General features: G+C 45.9%; 1 protein-coding gene across 2 annotated transcripts in view; it reads right to left on the bottom strand.

Moving 5' to 3' along the window:
- The window catches only part of mib2 (mindbomb E3 ubiquitin protein ligase 2), a 40,452-nt gene extending 19,167 nt beyond the window's left edge, over window positions 1-21,285 (bottom strand). The window contains exons 1-3 of one of the 2 annotated variants that reach the window (XM_034536630.1): window positions 21,037-21,285; window positions 9,745-10,140; window positions 8,155-8,326 (exon numbers count right to left, since the gene is read on the bottom strand). In XM_034536630.1, coding sequence (XP_034392521.1) covers window positions 8,155-8,326; window positions 9,745-9,967 — 395 coding nt within the window. In that variant the 5' untranslated portion in view covers window positions 9,968-10,140; window positions 21,037-21,285. The remainder of the gene's footprint in view (window positions 1-8,154; window positions 8,327-9,744; window positions 10,141-21,036) is intronic. The other variant, XM_034536631.1, reaches the window with a different exon arrangement.
- Window positions 21,286-21,894: the final 609 nt, after the last annotated feature.

Genomic DNA, 21,894 nt, shown 5'->3' with positions numbered 1-21,894 from the left:
TCACCAAAATACATAAAGTGCACAGTGCTAGCTGTAGTGAACCGGTAGTTCTTCCACAAGTGGTCAATAGCCAAGCAGGACAAATCCTTAAAACAGGATAGTTTTTTCTGATAGGGTTTCAGCTAAAAACTAAAACCTATGCAAAGCTTCTGACATCAGTGTCAAAACTCGACTATCTAGCACACTGACCAACAGCCTCAACTGCATTTAAAAGATTCAGCCAGTCATATCCTTAAAAGTCTGACATACCTTATGGTAAAGATTTGATCAGATCTTGGAGCAAACGAGCTGCCTATTCCCATACTTTCCCGACGAGATCAAACTCCAGCTTTCATTTAAACCGAACAGCTTTTTGGAGGGACACAGTCATATAAAATCCAACGTGCTCAAACGAATATGAGAGCCTCTGTGATTGCTGTCGTCCTGAAGGAGCCTCATCGAGGCTTTGCTCCCACGTTTCTCTCTAGCGCTAGGGTTTGGCTTAAAGTTAGCGTTGGCTTACTTCATCCCCCGTCACTGGCCGGATTTCTAGGTTCCTGGGTGCTAAAGCAGGAAACAGCAGTACATTTGGCTCTCGAAGCCAAGTAACAGTAAATCTCGACGCAGGTCTGGGCTTGGACAGGTCTGCGCTGAGAGAGGTGTCACTGTAAACAGAGCTTTGAGCCTAATCCATGGAAAGCAGAGCTATCAGAGCATGCACTTGTCTATATGGAGGTACAAGAATAAATGCTGTAAATAAAGTATATAGGATCTGTACAGGAAACACATACAATGTGGGTTATAGTAACAGACCTCCTGAACCTGTAGTATTAAAAGGGTCATAAAAGAGAATGTAGCAACCTCTGATAACACAAAGCTGATTTAGTACAGACTGGGAGGTTATTGAGAGAACAGACTATTCTAGAAAACTCGCAAAGAGGATGGAAACTGACAGATGTCTCTGGGAAACATGACCTCAGACTGACATGTTGTTTCTCTGTGTAGCTACTCTAAGAAAGACAGCAGCTCTTTAAAAAGGGATCAAGATTTTCTAATCCTGGCCAAATGTCACCCCTGCTCCTAGACAGGATCAGAGACCCACAGACGACGGCTGCTGGGTCAACAGTCCACCGGAAGCAAGCGTCCCCGCTTGAAAACATTTGTTTGCAATAATCACCAAAATAAAAGTCACAAGAAAAATACGAATTTGCATAAAAGGTGGCAGCTGTCAGAATAATACGGCGAGGGTATGAGTCGGTGTGACGATACCAGTTGTGGGCAGCTCAGAGCTTTCCCCTTAAGGTAAGATGGCCCTGGTTTAAAATCTCAGCCATGTTTGCATTTGCTGTGCTTTATTGTAATGCGTCTGTGGTACCTTTACTATTGTGGAAAAACAAATATATTAATGAGACACACCTTTCAAAGCATACATCAATCTATTGTCCACACTGAAAGCTCAAAAGCCTTTGGCTTGAGTTGGATGGTGCTCCTACAGCTACAGCGTGGCATGATGTGCAAGGAGGGGATTAGGCATTGCGTCGACCGGATATGTTCCCTGGAACTGCGTGTGCGTGTGTGTGTGTGTTGTTTGTGTGTTGAAGAGCCGATTAACCAGCTGCATACCAACCACCTCCTCGTAAACACGCATATGCCGCCCTGAGCACCGTCAGCATGCACACCCGTGTCAAAGTAGCGTAAACATATTCACTTTGAGCAAATGCAAGACAGCGTGAGCCGTTCAGAACCCCGAGCAGCCGTCTACAGGAGCTCCGCAGCATTTGGAGCAAAAGTTATTATTTGCGACAATACTAAATAATCTGTAATATTCTCATATCCTGAAGATTCACATTAATGAAAAAAATTCCCTAATCAGAGTTGAGAGAAGAACGCACAGGTCATAATATAACACTGGTACGCAGCTTCGTGCTTCATGAGCAGCACCTTGATTTTGCTCCACATCCAACACCTGGTCTCTCTCCACGTCTTTTAGGAAGTTGAAACTGTGAACATGCTAATCCGCACATCTGAGAATGTCAGCATGCAGCATGCTAATCCAGTTAAATCGGTTGTGATTACAAGGGAACGCTCATATACAGTACATCCGGCTAAGGTCTCGCATCGCGTCTGCGATGGTGCAGCTCCAGTGTCCGGGAGCTGCACCAGTTTATCGTGTTGACAACTTCCCATTGTCCCCCCAGGACAGCGGTGGAGTTTCTCCCCGCAGTGTGTCAATGAACTACAAATAGATCTACCCTTTTTAAATAGTCATTAAACCCTCACACATGTTTGGTCCACATGTCCCTCCTAACTATGTTAAGCCCAAACTCCAGTCTCCTTACATAAATCACTGCTGGCACAACAAGAAGCCTCGTTATGAAACTAAGCTAAATTTGTCTTTCCAGGCAACTATCAAGCGAGTCCCATGACTGCCAGATTATAAATTAGTCTTTTGAAATGCTGTCAGGGAAATATGGGTCAGTGTGGTCCAGAAATAAAGAAGCAGTGTGCGTTTAGCAGCACGTACTGTAGAGTGTTCCTCTGTTGCAATTCATTCGACGAGGAGAGAAGTGACCTTCATGTGATGTTCTCCCACATGCGCCCCTTCCCACCCCTGGGTGACAAGCACAACTCCATTTTCACTGGGTAAAAGTCGTGAATGGATAATTGATGTTAATATTAAGAACAAAGATTTGTGCTTTTTAAAAAAAAAAATTTAATCTGTCTTTTGGTTTGTCTTTATTTTCCTGCACAAGTCACTGTAGTTTCCTTTTTAAGAGGGCAACCAAGGCAAATGCAAGTGTAAAATTAACTATGAAATAATAATAATAATAATAATATTATCCTATGAATCGCCACCTTAACGTGGTGGAGGAGTTTGAGTGGCTCAGTGATCCTGGGAGCTATGTTGTCCGGGGCGTCAGCCCCTGGTAGGGTCTCCTAAGGCAAACAGGTCTCGGGGGAGAGCCCAGACTAAGAGCGGTTCAACAAACCCTGATGATAAGCAGCCCACGGATTGTAGCCACCTTGCCCGGACAAGGGAAACCGGGGCACCCTCCCGGAGCCAGACCCAGGAGGGGAGCTCGTTGGCGAGCGTCTGGTGGCCAGGCTTTCGCCCATGGGGCCCGGTCGGGCTCAGCCCGAAAGAACAACATGGAGCAGCTGTCACCCTGTGGACCCACCACCCGCAGGGAGAATTATCGGGGTCGGGTGCTATGTAGACCGGGCGGCGGGCCAGGCGGGAGACCTGGGCGGGCCGATCGCCGGCAGCATAGACTAGCTCTAGGGACGTGGAACGTCACCTCACTAGCGGGGAAAGAGCCGGAGCTGGTGCAGGAGGTGGAGCGGTACCAGCTAGATATAGTTGGGCTCACCTCCACGCACAGCATGGGCTCTGGAACCAAGCTCCTGGAGAAGGGTTGGACTTTGTCCTTTTCTGGAGTTGCCCAGGGTGAGAGGCGCCGGGCGGGAGTGGGGATACTCACGAGCCCCCGGCTGAGCGCCGCTGTGTTGGAGTTTTCCCCGGGGAACGAGAGGGTCGCCTCCCTGCGCCTACGGGTTGCGGGGAGTAAGGCTCTGACTGTTGTTTGTGCTTATGCACCGAACAGCATTTCGGAGTATCCGGCCTTCTTGGAGTCGGTGGGAGGGGTCCTGGAAAGGGCGCCGCCTGCCGACTCCATAGTTCTCCTGGGAGACTTCAACGCTCACGTGGGCAATGACAGAGAAACCTGGCGGGGCGTGATTGGGAGGAACGGCTTGCCCGATCTGAACCCGAATGGTGTTTTGTTGTTGGACTTCTGTGCTAGCCACAGTTTGTCCATAACAAACACCATGTTCGAACATAAGGTGGCTCATAAGTGTACCTGGTACCAGAACACCTTAGGCCGGAGATCAATGATCGACTTTGTAATCGTATCATCTGATCTGCGGCCGTATGTCTTGGACACTCGGGTGAAGAGAGGAGCAGAGCTGTCAACTGATCACCACCTGGTGGTGAGTTGGATCAGATGGCGGGGGACTCGGCTAGAGAGACCTGGCAAGCCCAAACGTGTAGTGAGGGTGAACTGGGAACGTCTGGCAGAGGATCCTGTCCGGGAGGTCTTCAACTCCCACCTCCGGAAGAACTTCTCACAAATCCCGAGGGAGGCTGGGGACATGGAATCCGAGTGGACCTTGTTCAAAGCCTCTATTGTGGACGCGGCTGCTCGGGGCTGTGGCCGGAAGGTCATCGGTGCCTGTCGTGGCGGCAACCCTAGAACCCGGTGGTGGACACCGGGGGTGAGGGTAGCCGTCAAACTGAAGAAGGAGGCCTTTCGGGCCTGGCTGGCCCAGGGGTCTCCTGAAGCAGCTGGACATTGTTGGGCTGTCTTGGTTGACACGCCTTTTCAGTGTCGCATGGGGGTCGGGAACAGTGCACATGGACTGGCAGACCGGGGTGGTGGTTCCCATCTTCAAGAAGGGGGACCGGAGAGTGTGCTCGAACTATCGTGGTATCACACTGCTCAGCCTCCCGGGAAAAGCTTATGCCAGGGTGCTGGAGAGGAGGCTCCGACCGCTTGTCGAACCTCAGATTCAGGACGAACAGTGCGGATTCCGTCCCGGTCGTGGAACAGTGGACCAGCTCTTTACCCTCGCAAGATTACTGGAGGGGTCCTGGGAGTTTGCCCAACCAGTTTACATGTGCTTTGTAGACCTGGAGAAGGCTTTCGACCGGGTCCCTCGGGGGTTTTTGTGGGGGTGCTGCGGGAGTATGGGGTGCCGGACCCGTTGGCACGGGCCATCCGGTCTCTGTATGCCTGCAGTAGGAGCTGTGTTCGTCTCCTCGGTAGTAAGTCAGACACGTTCCCGGTGGGTGTTGGCCTCCGCCAGGGCTGCCCTTTATCACCGGTCCTGTTCGTGACCTTCATGGACAGGATATCTAGGCGCAGCCAGGGGGCCGAGAGGATCCGGTTCGGGAGTCTCGGGATCGCCTCTCTGCTGTTTGCGGATGATGTGGTCCTGTTTGCCTCCTCGGACCGTGACCTCCAGCATTCACTGGGGCGTTTTGCAGCCGAGTGCGAAGCGGCAGGGATGAGAGTTAGCACCTCCAAATCTGAGGCCATGGTGCTCTGCCGGAAACCGGCGGATTGCTCCCTCCAGGTGGGGGCAAACTGCCTACCCCAAGCGAAGGAGTTCAAGTATCTCGGGGTCTTGTTCACGAGTGAGGGTAAGGTGGAGCGGGAGATCGATAGGCGGATCGGTGCGGCTGCAGCAGTAAAACAGGCGCTGTACCGGTCCGTCTTAGTGAAGAGGGAGCTGAGCCGGAAGGCAAAGCTCTCCATTTACTGGTCGGTCTACGTTCCAACCCTCACCTATGGTCACGAACTCTGGGTCGTGACCGAAAGAACGAGATCTCGGATACAAGCGGCCGAAATGAGCTTCCTCCGTAGGGTGGCCGGGCTCAGCCTTAGAGATAGGGTAAGGAGCTCGGACATCAGGGGGGAGCTTGGAGTCGAGTCGCTGCTCCTTCGTGTCGAAAGGAGTCAGCTGAGGTGGTTCGGGCATCTAGTTAGGATGCCTCCTGGACGCCTCCCATTAGAGGTTTTCCGGGCACGTCCAACTGGTAGGAGGCCCCGGGGAAGACCGAGGACACGCTGGAGGGATTATATCTCCCGGCTGGCCTTGGAACGCCTCGGGATCCCCCAGAATGAGCTGGAAAGTGCTGCGGGTGAGAGGGAAGCCTGGGTCGGCCTGCTGAACCTGCTGCCACCGCGACCCGACCCCGGATAAGCGGGTGATAATGGATGGATGGATGGATAATAATAAACTCACAGGTCAGCAAAGCAGCAAGCAATGTTTCTTCTAATCTTAAACCTTTGAATTTGAAAACTTGGCTATAGCTAAACAAAATGTAAAGAATCAATACAAATGTAATCGTTAATATTTTCAGTTAGGACTCAGTTTCATTCAAAGTTTGCGTTTTAACGAAACGCTGTCTGTGTAGATTAAATCTCAATCCAATTTAATGCCAGTGTCAAACACAATTTGTTCACACAAATGTAATACTTCAAAATGTGTTCACGGAAAAACTGAAATATCTTTTAATGTCACCTTCAGGGGGTTTATCATTGCAAACAGAACACAGATAGGAGAAATTGGAGAAGCGATTAGACTAAAGAGTGGAGCAAAACAAGCAATGATAGAGCAAAAATAAAGATATCTTAAGGACACCGTTGTCACTACATTGTACATTTAGAGTGGTCAGTGATGCACACCAAACCAACATCCTAAGCACCGTCTAAAAATGTGTGAATAAACAATACTGTTGGGAAGCCGGGACCCGTGACGTTTGAAGTGATTTACATCACGGCTGGTTGACTGACCTCGGCTGAGTCACGGCCTTTACTGCCACTTATGGACATCAATAACCAATCCACGTTTCAGTTTCCATAAGAATAATCTCGCCCCCGAGAGCAGTAACTGAGAAGACAAGCGCAGAGTGTCGTCTGTGACATCAATCCAGTTGAAGAGCTGCAGACAAACATCTCCAACCGGCCTCCATTTCTCTCAATAAATCATTCAGATTAGTGAAATACATTTTGAAAGTGAATTCATTCATCCATTTAAGAAATGTAGCACAGAAGAAATTCTATAGTATTCTGGCCAATCTTAATCTTGTGAGTTTTATACAGATTATTCATGTATATGCAACATTCATACTGCAGGGGTTAAACTACTGACTCAATGGGCTTTTTACATTAAAAAAAAACTAAGATGTGCTGTGTAATTGAAATTTCACACACATTTTACTTCCTCTATTGTGGCCTCAACCAGTGTTGCGCAGTTGAACTATAAAAAGAGAAGTACAATATAAGACAGCTAACTGACAATAGGGTTGAGTATTCAAAACGCTTTTGACTGTGGTAATAACATACAACTTTATATTACACCTTTCCATGATATCACTAAATCTCTTTTGACTAAGTTTAGCTCTGTCTCACTCAAATGTTACATATCACAGTCGATTATTATACAAGCAATCTTTAAATAACTAAAAGACGTGGATGCTCGAGGTAGCACCATTTGACACATTTGTTCACAGAGGCAGGTTGCTATACACATTATGTACCAGATCCCCATCTCTCCAATGACTGAAAGTTGGATTAAAGGCATCCTTTAAACTAAAATTGTGAACTATTCTGTAAACCATTAGGCGTATTACTCTGATTAACATGTCTCGAAAACTGTTTAATCAGAATGAGAATGGGCAAGTATTTGTGCAGCGTTCACAGATGGAAGGCAGTGACCTGTTTTGACCTGTTTGGAGGGTTACGTAAAGATGTTTGTTCCACCCAAAAAAAGATTTAATAATGAAGGACACTGCAGTGACAAATCAATACCTCTGAAGAGAAACTGAGGTGGGAGACGAAATAAGATTACCGCCACTGTCAGAATGCTAAATAATTACCGGAAGATCTGATCAAATGGAAGCTAGAAGTAACAAGTCTTGATTAACACTCACTATTCGCACCTTTCATTGGACAGCAGGAAAATACATGGAGCCGTGTTGGACCTGGACCAGGTTGAACGATAGAAACAATCTGGGTCATACATATCAGCTCGTTAAAACGAGAACAGGCCATCCAGCTGACATTCAGATATTGCCTGAAGCCGTTTGTATCTTTACTGTGAACTGATGCAGAAGAGTGGATTCTGAAGGGAGATCTTCTGTAATCTGGATACGTAAAACACTTGGAATCAGCTCGCTCCAAAACAAGGCCAAATGTGGTTTGCCTAAGCTGACTTAAGGCCTTTTGGAAATAAACCCTGATATTATCTGGACAGTAACTGAAGAAGTCAAGTTCCTTGTATGTATAACGTACTTGGAAATAAACAGTCCTGAACACAACCAGGCAACATATCAGTTTGCCATTATAAACTTGGCAAAACAAGCAAACATGCACAAGAGTTGAAAACATGACGATATTGCTTAAGCCCCGTCTTGACCTGATGGCCCGCATCGACAGACGACAGCCTAACGGCAATTAATTGGAGCAAATCAACACTAATGAGATCTTAGTGTTGTCAGCGTGGAGAAGAGGAAGCAGGTTGACACGGAGGCATTGTGACGGACGACACCGTGATTAGAATTTAATTGAGGATCTATTGTGCTGGTGGAAGTGGCGGTGCAGTACTCACGGCTGGGAGTGAGCCGTCTCGTAGCGCTCGAAAGCATGGCCAAGGTCGTGCTTGTTGTTCATGTAACACTGTGTGCACAGGTCATAGTCGAAGCACACCTTGCACTTCCATCGCATTCCCATGATGCCATGCTTCTTGCAGCTGTCACAGATGATGTTGGAGTGACGCACGCCTGGAAAGGGAGGGAGGGGAGAGGCGGTTGGAAGAAAAGGTGAGTGTGGTTACAATGTCAACATGGTGCTACGCATCTCCCATATGCAAGTCACTGCGGCAGTCAAGGCCTATGCCATATAATGTGATGTGAAATAACTGAGGCACAAACATCATGACACAAATACCCCCCTTCAGCTCATCATCATCATCCTCCTCCTCTCCATTAAAGGGCAAGCTTCTGAGGCATAAAAAAAAAATGTTGCTGTAAATGGAGCAAAATGCTAATGAGCCCTGTATTATTGTATGTGTCATTCAAGTTCCTAGAATAGAGCCGGATGGCAGATAATGAGAGATAGTCTTTGGTAGCCTCATTTGTGTTTAAACTGAACCTGGATTTTAATTTATAGAGTTGTAAAACTTCACAGAAACTGAGGATGATGATGATGATGATGTCTGATGAGGTAAAGGGGGGGGGGTCTCAATGTTGTCAACGACCACATTTTAAGGTCCCAGAATGCTCATGAATCGGCATGTGTATTCGGGTATCGTTTCATTTTATTTTTCTAATCAATAGCATGCAGGCAGCTGCAACTTGATTAACAGGAGGGCTGAAATTATTTATTTTGTATTCATCACTCGCAACCGTTATCTAGGGCTGATTCACAAACAAATTATATTACAGGTGACCATAACGTTTTTGCAGCCGAGTGCAATTTTCACTTTTTTGTCTTATTGTAACTATGTGGCAAAGTATAAATGTGGTTGAGGCCAGTGCGCTAGTTGTGAGGGGTGAGAGTCAGCCCGAGGCAGAGGTCTTGTCAGGAGGGGCTCGTCAGAGCGCAACTTCCATCCAAACCTCCCGAAGAGAAAAAAGCCCCAAATTTGGGAAAGGAATCATTTGTTTACTCTTTTTTTTGTGTGTGTGTGTGTGTTTTTCAGAAATGACACATATGGGAGTTTTATTCGTTCTTTTTTCATGTCATTGGATCCCAAAATAAATTAGTTTGTGCAGAGACCACTTATAAATGAGCATCAGTAACCACCAACTATCTGAAGACACTAATAATTTCACTGTAACTGCGTGTGGTTTTTAGCGCTAGTCTTTGGGAAGGGGACAATTTTGCACCAATTGTCTGAATATTACCTCGTTTAAATATGTGCAAATAGCACATGGCACACTGAGATGCGGTTTGTTTGGGGTCCATTTTACAATTTGGTTGCTTTGATATGGTTTCCTTTTGTCTGATTTGTGCATGTTTAGCGGCTGCACAGGACAATCCTTTTGAGAGTTCGCCCCCCGAGTATCACAAACTGTGAAGTGCCCAACGCCTGCATCAAATGCTTGCTCACATTCATGAATAAAGTAATAGAAGAAACTAGAATCAGCTCTAGTTTGCTCTGGTGTTTTAGTTTAACCCATGAGTCATGAGTGCTTACCGATTTGCGCGTTATCATAAAGCAGCAGGTCAAAGGAACCCTGGTAGCCGGTGCGGTAGTTGGTCCGTGTGCCGCTGTCCCACTGCACCACCACTGTCTTGTCTGGCGTCGTGGTGCTGCCCTGCCGCCCGATCTCCACCACAGTGCCCACGTGGCCCTCGCCGTCGTCCTGGTTTCCCCATTTCCAGTCGAGGCCGCGTACCACGCGCATGCCCACCTCCATGCTGCCTCTGCTGGGGCCCGGCCCGGGGGCCGAGCACACCGGCCGAGGCCTGGCAGCGCTTTCACACCCGCTGCTGCTGCGCCTCCGGGGCTTCCGAGCGTGGCTGGCCCGTGTGGACGATATCACGGGCAGGGACGGCAACAGGGGAGTTTCCGGGAACAGGTCGGGGGTGACTGGAGGCGAGAGAAGAAAAAGACTAAGTGAAAACTAGAAAAATCAAAAGAAACAGTAGGATACTGACAGCCACAGAAAATGTTGGGTTCCTTTCCACTGCTTCTAAACAAGGAAATCCAGCAACCTGTGTGCTGTCCAACTACAAGTCTGTCAGTGGCAGCTGAGGGACTCAGAGCAACATACCATATGTCTCATTAATTTCAGAGCAATGTTTTTCTCTTTGCTTGTGGATCATTCACTGAAGGCCTTGCTGTGCGTCATGGCACATTTCTAGAGAGAGCAGCTGGACACGACGGCTACGCCCTGCTGCGTTAATCAGGCCCTGACCCCCCCCCCCCCTCCCTCCCCCCTATGCAAGACAAAGCAGACTCACACAATGTTGGTTTTCTTTTTTTCATTCATACTGAGATTGTTTGTCTTTCACTAAAAACAATGTTCACTAAAAGAAGACACGTGTGCTAAGTGGGATGAATTGACAATAATAGTTAAGCTAAAGTGAATCAAGTATGTTGGTTTTATTGCTATTTTAACAGATTCAAGCATATTTAGATGATTATTGGGATAATATCGTGAATCACTTATGTTGGCATGGTATAATCATGACTTGACATTTTCATATCGTCCAAACGTCTACTCATGCAGCTTTGTACACATACTGGACATTTGCATGGGCCTGAACTGAAATCACAGAGCCTTCTAAAGAGGACATGAGTCAAAACCTTGTCATAAAGACAGACACAAGAACTCATTCCCACCCTTGACTGATGACTTCAGTGTTTTCATGAATGCTGCTGGGTGCTAGAAACCAGTACGAACACAGGAAGGAAGCAGCATTTATGTGTTGGCTTGAGTCAGCGATACAGTGAGGAACTTTTGCTGAAGAGCACAACCATCAGCGACATCCAATCACATACTCTAATCACATGTGGTTAAAAATATTCTTTTATACACTGGCGCAGTGTTCGTCTACGACCATTATAAGTATTAACGAGACACAAACATAAAAGCATTCCTTGTTGATACTGCAGTGCTATTTCTGTGTGCGCTCACACAACAATTAAATGTTTGTGAGGTTGCAGAAAGGAGAACTTCTTTCCTAAAATGCGATTTTAAAAGAGAAGATGAAAGTCCACTGAGGAGATCTGACATATGCACAGTACCTCAAGGACGTTTAGCACAAACACAAACTGTTTCACTGGAAAGACGGGCTCAAATCCAGTTCCTGCTGTGTAATAACACCCCCTACTAAAGCACTACCTCAGAGGCCTCGCGTGTTGTAGTGTAGAGAATTAAAATAGGAGCGCTAAACCTTTGGCAAACATACACACCAATGTCCACTTTCCAGCAAGATTAAGCAGCCATTACCATTAGCGTCGATACATTTCGAGCTTCGCAACGTCATGTTTCTGGACGTATTGAATTTTTGTTTTCAGTTTACAGTTTACATGCATAGATGTGTGGCAGACGGTGACTCGGACTGCACAAAAAGCAGTGCTATGATGTCGGTTGATACAACATCATAGACTGTGTTGTAACTGTGTTACAACGATCCTTAAAGGATTTGGAACAGAACGCTGCCTCTCCCCCCTCCTAGTGTTTTTGCTTTCATTGCGTCTGCCAGAGTGTGGCTCCTCATTCCCTCCTGCTGCCAATTAACCTGCACACCTGCAACTCATCCACTCATCCACTCATCAAGTGCCAACAGTTGATATATCCCAGCTCTTCACTCCAGTCTTTGCCAGATTGTCAGTTCTCACATGTGTTACTAATGCGACGGACAAACTATGTTCCCAGCCATTGTTTGCTTGTGACGGTTTAATCTGTGTTTATATAGCCTCAGGTTCACTGCCTCTCTTGGGGTTGCCTGCCTTAACAACCCAGCCTGCCTCCCTGTTCTCCCCGAGTGCTCAAGACCTCGCCAGCCTGCCACTCGGCTCACACGGCCTGTCCAGCTCTCATTTGACCAACCCAGACCAACATCATTTCAGCCCCTGGTTCTTTTCAATAAACAACTGAACGACTCCTCCTTTACGTGTTAGCAGCACTATAGTTTGTTGTTATCGTAGATTAGCAAATGTACACTGTGAGACCGTTGTACCGTTACATCCATCCATCCATCCATCCATTTTCAATACCGCTTATCCTCATTAGTGTCGCGGGGGCGCTGGAGCCTATCCCAGCTGACATAGGGCGAAGGCAGGGGACACCCTGGACAGGCCGGCAGTCCATCGAGGGCCCGTTACATCCATAAAAAAACCGAATTGAAGTAGAATGGACATTGAACTGTTTTCTGTGGTCACCAGATGAGTACAACAGAAAATGACGATTGTTGGGAGTTGTTATGGTGACGTTACTACTCCACTGGTCGTATAAGATTCACTTACTGCATAACCTCACCTCAGTAATTTTGCGACTTGCCATGTCAGTTTAGTTTATACGGAAGTTAACCCGCTGCAGCGGTCACAATGGCACGAATAAAAATGGCCGCCGCTCTGTCCGTCCAGCTACATTGATTTGAATGAGTGTCCCTTCTGCTCCTATTTTGTTTATAGGGTTACAACCATACATAATACACATCGTATCACCAGGTTCTCGCCAAAATATAGCCCTAATTAGTATTGGTAGCATTTATGAAATCATTATTGTATGGCTAAAAACCCCTCCATTTATCTGGTAATGTTCACTTCATATGTTTTTAGTTGTATAGCCGGATAGTTCAGTCACAGGGTTTAGGTAAAGTTTATTTTTTTTAAAGAATTCAATAATAGGGCAGACAGATGTCTGTAATGCGGCTGAGATTACTCTTGCACGCTCATCAAGACTACAATGTAATTTTGGTATTAAAGGCATCTGCTTAAGCATGAAAACATATGGGACGTAACGGATCAAAAGGATGGAAAGCAGGCTGCTTATACTCCACTTTCAGTCCAAAAATGAGAGTGTAGCCTCTTTTTATGCACTGAAATAATATCCCAACCAATCATCAAACATGTCAGCATGAAAACACGGGAGCTTCTTTTCTTTTTTTTTTACAAATCTCCTGGCATTCTGGGTGTGGATAGATGCAAGTACATGCCAAAATGATGTAACAGCAACTGAGAATGCAATCATGAGGAATCTCTAACTAAGCTTCAAAAAAAAAAAGCACCACACCAGCGAAGAGACTCTTTGGTTACCTTCACGCTTGCGGTAAATCAGGTCCACTATCCAGCATTCTGGATTGAGGAACTGCTTTGCGGACAGACAGAAAAAAAACATAACCTACCACCTACATTTAAAAACACATACCCACCGCCTCCCACGTCACCAACTCTGCTGCCTCCCACGTCACCAACTCTGATGCCCCCACGTCACCAACTCTGATGCCCCCACGTCACCAACTCTGATGCCCCCACGTCACCAACTCTGCTGCCCCCCCGCCCATCGCCCGCCACCAACACAGTGTGTTCCAGAGAGAATTCAGGCTGAACACACTGATATCTAAACCTCATTATTTTAGACCAGGACTGGTACTGACAAGGCGATGCAGCACAGGGGATTCAGGGGATGACTCCATCTACACAACGACATCAACAGGGGAGACTATTTTTTACTGTGAGCTCACCATCTACTAGCGTACACCCCAGAATGAGAGTGAATACATGCTTCAAGCTGCACTTGGAAGCATATTGTTGTCAATTTACCCTCATCTTCTTTTTTGTTTGGTCTGGTGTTGACAGATGGTCAAAATTGCATCCTAAAACCGCAGTGAACAATTACTACATAGATATTACCTCTTGTGGAAATTAAGGGAAATGTATAAAGTGAAGCTGCCTCAGCAGCCGTTTGTACAAACACACTTCTGGTATGAACAATGCAGACTCCAGCTTCCACTTTTTATGTGTTTACTTTTTATTTAGATATAGTTTATACTTTTTTCTATATCTTGTGCGGTGTAATGTTATCTGCAGCAGCAGCAAAAAGGTCTAGCAGCTTTTTAAGGGTAAACCACGAAAATGGTGTTTAAGTTTGAAGACAGTTTGGCGAGAGATTTAGTTAATAATAAACTCCAGTCAAACATTGCCCATGTCAACAACAATAGCAAGTTAAGAAAAATCAATTCTTAAAATCGTAAAGATTCGACAAATCAGTTTATAGACTGAGGGCCAAGACGGGCAGGACTACGGCTCTCTTCCTACAATAACAGATGGGCCGACTTCCGTCACACACACTGCACACTGCACAGGGAACCCTTCACAGAAACAACCAGCCAGGCGTTTGGCCACAACACAAATAAACACACACCGTAAACAAATGCTTAAAAACTGCTCAAGCATATTATTGGTTTGCATTAAGTAGGTGTTTCAAAGGTTTTTTGTGGATTTTATTTTATTTTTTAACTGCTACCAATTGTGTTTTAAAACATAAATATAAAATTGAATATTGAGTTATGATATTAAATTTTTGTAAAATAACAAATGTAATTTATTTGTAGTAGATGTGTACAAGGATTGGGTCAATTAACTTTGAAAGCTGCAAATTAAAAAAAATGAAGAAGACCTGAAAATCAGCTGGCAGTAACGACATCGACCAACAGATGATGGTTTCACTGCACAGACATACTGCATATATAAAATTGCTATTTATAAAAATCTATATAAAATTCTTAACAAGCCTGCAGGCAGACAGACTGATAAAAGTGACTGAGCAGCTTCCAACCAGGAAATGAGTCAGGGGTATTATTACTGGCAGACCCGGTGCCATCAGATACGTGCTACTGTTTAAAACCAGGCCTACTTGTGCCGTGTGTCCTCTTGACAGGTGGTCTGCTCGTCTAATAAGAAGAGGCTGCTTGCTTGTGGGGCCGCTAGACCCAAATGCTTAGCAAAGAGCAATCTGCACACAAGCTCTATTGCTTTAGCCTCATCGACCCCAATATCAGAAATGAGTAAAAACCTGCTGGAACTGGTTCACGTCAGAAACATCTGGTGGACGGAGGTCTTTCAAGGAAATCAATAAGGATCGTAAGCAAATAACACATTTACGGAGTGGGCGACGGGCTTAAAATTAGACTCTTTCAGCCATTTCAGGCTTCTGTTTGGCCTCCCTTCCTTTTCACAAATCTCACTCAAACAGGCACTGAGCACTGCGAGTATGAGTATGGAAAATAATTATATAAACATATAATCACCTATAGAAACTAATCAAAAATGTACAACATGGACATCTTCAAATCTTTGCTTTCTTGTCCAAAAGCATCTTTTAAATGTAAAAAAAATTGATAATTGATACCGGCAGACTCATTCCCCCGGAGCCTTTCACAAAAAAAAAAAAAAAAAGCACGGCAGGACATGATATGAATGCGAGTTCCATAACACTGTGCGGAGATTATCGTATCAAATTATCGTGGATCATCGTACTCACGCCCCATGGTCTTCAGCCCACTTTTGAACATGTTGGAAACTGTACGATTCCAATGTGCCGGGACACCGATAGCCTCGCACTGCTACTATCCCAGGCCAACCAGCAGGACCATCTGAAATCCTGAGCGCTATGAAGCCGTCATCCTACTGACGGGGGAGTGAACCTTTTCTGGCACAGTCCTAGTATTTGGTTTGCTGTGAACTTTGCTCTCTGTTTTGGAACATGCAGTTCTATTCGCCTCGGTTTGGTTGATTTTTTTCTGACAGATGTTGCTCAAAAACTGGATAAGTCTGATCCCTTATCTGGGAAGAAGAAAAAACATACTGGGTGCGTGATGTAAAGAAATAACAGTGCTGATCCTCCAAGAGGACCGTGTTTCAGGTCAACACATTACTTTGTGTATTAATGGGGCATTGTCATGTCACATAATCAGTAGTGACAGGAAGCTTCGATCATTCTTTTTGTTTGCCAAGGCTATTCTCTCGCAAAATGGGCCCAACTCACACAACTGATGGGCTTTTATTTAGTCCAGGTCTAGAACCTCAAGTCAAACGTCATTTAAAAAGTCAGAATTCAGTCACATGCGCATTACAAGCTCTCAACCCCAATCTGTATTCATTTAACCCGAAGCAAACAAATCATTAAATTTAATCCAGCAATGCAATCATCCCGTAATCATCCAATCAGCCATTGTTTGTGTGATATAGTTAAAGTATGAAGTACCCAATGTGGTAATAACTACTCAAGTAAGTCTAACCTAGGCACGCACCGTGCTGTAATTAGGCTATCTGCAATCATTGATCTACAGGCTAAAAAACCCAAACTACTTGCAGAACTTCGACATCACCATACTTACACGTTCACTTAAATGTTTTGCCTGTTTGATGGTCACGCGTCTGCTCCACAAACAGTGATAGAAGCCAGCCAGATGTCTGCCTGCTTATCACATCTACAAGCTTAACTACAGATTGCAATGACATGTGGCACAACTGTAGTATCGTGGCCATGGACGTATATCACCTACGCGTGTTTTTGCGTGATCATTTTTACCTTGCTGGGAGGGAAAACAGTGAAATCAGCAAATGTGTCCCCTATGACAGTCCATGACAGGGAAACCAGAAGCAGCCAGCCATGTGTTATTTAAGACAAATAAGACTGTATTGCTCTTCCGAAATGCTCAAATCTCATCTATTTTCAAACTGACGAGAAGAATACATCTATATCTTAAAATAAGAACAGCACCATCGCATGGATCTCACGGTCTGACAATAAAGACGTGCTAGCATTACCCAAATGGTCTAGATGGACAATGCATCACTCGATAAATGAAGCATGTCCTGTTTAGCTGGTTTACCTGTTGGTAAAGGGATGTACAGTAGGGTAAACAGAGGAACCAAAAAGACAGAGAAGGAGAGGAAGCAGCTCCTACCTCCTGCTATATAAATGCATCAGATGGTGAAGGGGGTGTGGAGGAAGCTACCGGTGGTCCGACCAGTTTCGAGCAAGATATACAAAAAAAAAAAAAGAAAAAAAAAAACACCTCCCTGAATGAACCGGCCCAGGAGGAGGAGGAAAGGATACAGTGGGGGGAGGACGAGGGCAACCAGGCCGGTAAGCCGTCTCACAGAAACAGTGTTCGACTGAACAGCCCGGCTCTAAAAGGATCAGAGCTGGAGGAGGAAGAGGAGAGAGCCCTGCTGCTGGAGGATGCGGCCAGCATTTAGTCCTTTGTGCGTTGTGTCAGCAAGGATTACCACCGTGGGAGAGGAGTGGAAAGAGGATAGCCAGGGACAGCGGCTGCCTGACGAGCACTGCATTCAGGTCGACGTACCCTTGCTCTCGCAATAAAAACAGGCCAGTGGGCTTTGCTTCGCGTAGGACTCCTTTGATGCTGTATTCCAACACAAAGGATGCGAGCGCCAGTCGCACGCCGGTGAAGCTGACGCACCGCGTTTACTGATCAGTATGTTACAAACACATGCGCATCGAGATCGACATAAGGATGTCATAGCGCACGGGGGGCAGTGTTTGCTCTGCTGACAATGAGCAGACAAGCGGAGACTGAGGATAGCGGGGGAGGGGCGATAGGTTTCAGGGGGAGGGTCTTGTGTGTTGTTATTTTGTCTGTGTGTGTGTGTGTGTGCTCAGGGGAAAAGAAAAGGGGTGGGGTTGGACAAGATTTTGATGAATGGGCACCTGCCATGATCCTCATTTTTAGTTGCAAACTGGCTTGTGTAACCGCTGCGGGGGAGCTGCCCACAGTCTCCTGCAGGCTCATACAGGAAAGAGGGAAGAGTGTGGGTGTACGCTTGTGAATGTTTCCCCCATGCTCTCCTAGCCTTGAACAATACTCCTTAATGTATCCACAGCTGTGGGAGACCTCGACAATATGGCTTCCAAGAAAAACAGCATTCTGTTGATGCAGGCACACTCTCACGAATGTACAGCTGGTATTGCCGGGTCACGAGCAGCCAATGAACGAATGGGGGCTTAGGATGCGGTCGAGACACAGGCTTATAATGAAGTTTATTACCCCACATTCTCCCATCTTGTAAACAAAGCTGCCGCTGTCTGTGTAATAGGCTCATCGGTCCAGATCACACAAAAGGGTGCATTCATTCATATAGTTCCTCTTCAAATAGATGGTCACACACACACACACACACACACACACACACACACACACACACACACACACACACACACACACACACACACACACACACACACACACACACACACACACACACACACACACACACACACACACACACACACACACACACACACACACACACACACACACACACACACACACACACACACACACACATCAGACCGGGAACACTGTTGAAATGTTGGTTGCTGGTGGCAGCCTGGGAAAAACACAAATCTTAGCTGCTAAGATATTGCTGCGAGGCGTGTCTGATCAACCAATCATTTTGGCAGGTAAACAAACACTGTTTGGAATCTCGATTAAATTACAAAGAAATTCGAGGGGACAGGAAACATGTTTTAGGACTGCAAAAGCCAAGTCAAATACTATAATATAGAAATACTGCTTTAGCAAGCCATTATTACTGCTCAGGCTATCAACTCTGCCTCGGGAATTCAAACCCGACTATCACCATGACGGCATGTCACCCTATTCCTCGCTTATAAATATTAATCTAACCTGGACCTGCTTCAACTCTCAACGCCATTCCTATCATCTAACAAACGGCTGCCACGGGCCACACATAGTCCCACAGAGATCAAACTGGATGACTCCGGAGGTGCCGACTCTCTCTCTGGGAAGCGGTCATCTTTGTAACTATTACGGGACTGGCTTGTGGCCAGAGGGCTGTTGGGCTGAATCCTTCTCAGTCCAGCTGGGAGGATCTCAGATCTGTCAGGCTCTCTCACCGGAGCACACATGGCCTGTGACAGGATACACACATCAACATCGAAGAGCGGAACGGAGTGTTAAGATTGGGAAAAGTGCAGCAGACTGTGAGACAATCCAGACCAGCTGGCCCAAACGCCACCGAAAGCGGAGTCGACCACCCCAGGGGGAGAGGGAGGAGACTTAGCTAACCCAGTGAGGACCAAAGGTCACTCCACTACCCAGCCCACTCCAGGCAAACGTCCTGCTCGCAAGAAACTGAGGGAGATGGCCTTCAGGCTACTTGGTCCATCGTGTCATCCCGGGATCAAGCTGCACTTGACTTGAACCTTAAACAGCAGCAGAATCTTATCGTTTTGTATCAGAAAATCAGAACTGGACAACATTTCTTCACTGAAAAGGAGACGTTTCCACTCGCTTCGGCAGGAGTTTGATTGACAGGTGGTTCATCAAATCCCCTGCAAAGTATTTTTTTTTTAAAGTGCCTGCCCTTTTCCAAACAGTTTCCAGCGGCGTCTTTCTCAGAATGATTCTGTGCAACAAACCATCTGGCGAGTCAGGTTCGCATTTGATGGGCAGTCAAAAGGACAGAGCGTGGGATTCAATGGTGCTTGGTGCTCAAGCATAAAGCTAATGAACAAAGTTTCCCTGATGAGACAGAGAACTGATTTGGTACCGCTTTACATTCCTCCCGATGAAGGAAAAACTATTTTCACTGGCTTTCGAAGACTTATATCTGGAAACATTTTGTTTTTGTTTCAAACAAGTTTCAGAGGCTCTCTTCCCAAAGAAGAATTACATTTCACCATAAAACGGTGCACGAAACGATCAAATTCAAAGCCGGTCGCTAATTGGCTCAAATTCTGCTTTCTACAACCTCAGTTCAAGAAACATACTGGTTTTGGACCACGGCTAAGCATACTGGTTACTGTGGAAATCTCTTTTGTGGTGACAGCTACTGTCAAGCTCCATATTGGAAATACTGTGCCAGTCTGTCAGCCAGGCCCTTTTCTCCTTTTTTGTTTGTTTATTTAATTCATAAATAAATTGGATTTAACCTGCACCTTTATGAACCAGTTGTGTCAATTATATATATATATATATATATATATATATATATATATATATATATATATATACACACACAAGCAATGTATGTGACATAATTGTGTTGTGTGGATGCCAAGCAGGGGCAACAACACAGCAAAGAAAACAGCAGATGTCTCCAGTTGCAGCTCCAAGTGTGGCAACTGCATCTGGGCTCAGCTTCATTGCTACCAACCGACCGGAATGAAGGAAAGTCGGGGTAAAGTCACAATAGACTCAACAACAACTGCAGGGAATTCTTCCTTAAACGGTGCTTTCCAATTGATTTGTAAAGTGTGCTCCGTATACCTCTGCTCCTTTTATTTATTGTATTTTTATTTATCCCACCGTCCAACACAACATAAAGCAGACTGACAACCTGACAGGTAGCAGTAACCCGACCATGACACCCCACTGCTCAGCTAGCACAGTTAGCTTGCTTGCTAGTCCAATCAAAGCCCAGACGCTGGTCTCTAAATGAGGAGACGTTCTCGAAACGTCCTGCACAATGATGCGTTGACATTGTCATGACTCTCGTTACTTTGAAGGGGAACTGAATGCTCAACAATTAGCATAGTTGACGAAACGCGTCGGGTTTATGTCGCAAACAGATAGACGCGCATTTCTTCTCACAGTGTCCCGTTTTGTTTAAATTAACAGCCAGCGTTTCAAACAGAACTCGGCTCGCGCAGCTTCCTGTCGCCCTTTGAAGTGAAACGTTATTTCATCTTTTGACAGGATGAATTATCTGGACACGTTTCATCTTCAAGAAGAGAAGCGCCGCTGAGAGACATGTTTGTACCATACAGCGATACGTCGTGACACGTACGGATACTCGGGGTGACAACGACATGTCAGCGTGAGTGTGCGCGGCGCTGTGGCACGAGACGGCGGAGGGATTACGCGTACCTACGAACGTTACTAGCTCGTCCTAACGTTGACGCTAGCTAGCTAACTCACGTCTGGACATCAATTATTGGTAGAAAGAGAACACAACTTATGTCCCTGTGTAGATACTCACCGGGCCTCTGTGCACAATGTCTACTTTGAGGTCAAATGTGATCCCATGTCGCTGTCCGCCGCGGAGAGGAGCTTGTTTTAGGACAAATAAGCGTTACATTGGAAGGTTTGGCAGCGCACCGCCATGTCAACACGCCCCGTGCACTACGTCACTACAAATGCTGCCTTCACGTGCTCCCCGTAATAAACATAACAACTCTTAGGTTTGATTTCGGACTGGCGGCCTGTCCAGGGTGTCCCCTGCCTTCGCCCTATGTCAGCTGGGATAGGCTCCAGCGCCCCCGCGACCCTAATGAGGATAAGCGGTATTGAAAATGGATGGATGGTTTGATTTCAAGTAGCCAGGACAGGCTAAACAAACACAACAACAACCTCAGGTGGACGTGCTTAATGCTTGGCTGCATTTTCTTTCTTCATTGATTGAATAAACAGTGTTGGAGTGAAGTGGGAGGAGATTATGGTGCAATACAAACACGAAATGGGAGCCTTTTCTTCATGAAAATATGTGTCCATGACATTACTTTAACACTGCTATTGTGGCCTTCCTTCTACTCTACTATGACTGATGCCATTTCATCTGTACAGCTCCCTTCTCCATCTGCAGCATACTCCGATTCAGACGCCTGCAAACAGAGGCAGGAATACTCACCAGGAAATATGTTTTTAATCGCTTAATTGGGGGTAATATACAGTGAATATCAGTTGCTCAACACAGTGGACTCCCTGGGAATATGATTTAACTTGCATAATATAGCAGGGTATACGTTTTAACTTGTAACTTTAAGTACAAACAGCCCAGATCATTTTCAAATGAAGTGAAATCAAACACACCCAATTCATCACTTATGATTAGGTCTTT

The sequence above is a fragment of the Cyclopterus lumpus genome, chromosome 7 (genome assembly GCF_009769545.1).
Source record: "Cyclopterus lumpus isolate fCycLum1 chromosome 7, fCycLum1.pri, whole genome shotgun sequence".
NCBI classification, from domain to species: domain Eukaryota; kingdom Metazoa; phylum Chordata; class Actinopteri; order Perciformes; family Cyclopteridae; genus Cyclopterus; species Cyclopterus lumpus.
This window is presented reverse-complemented; position numbering and strand designations above follow the sequence as displayed.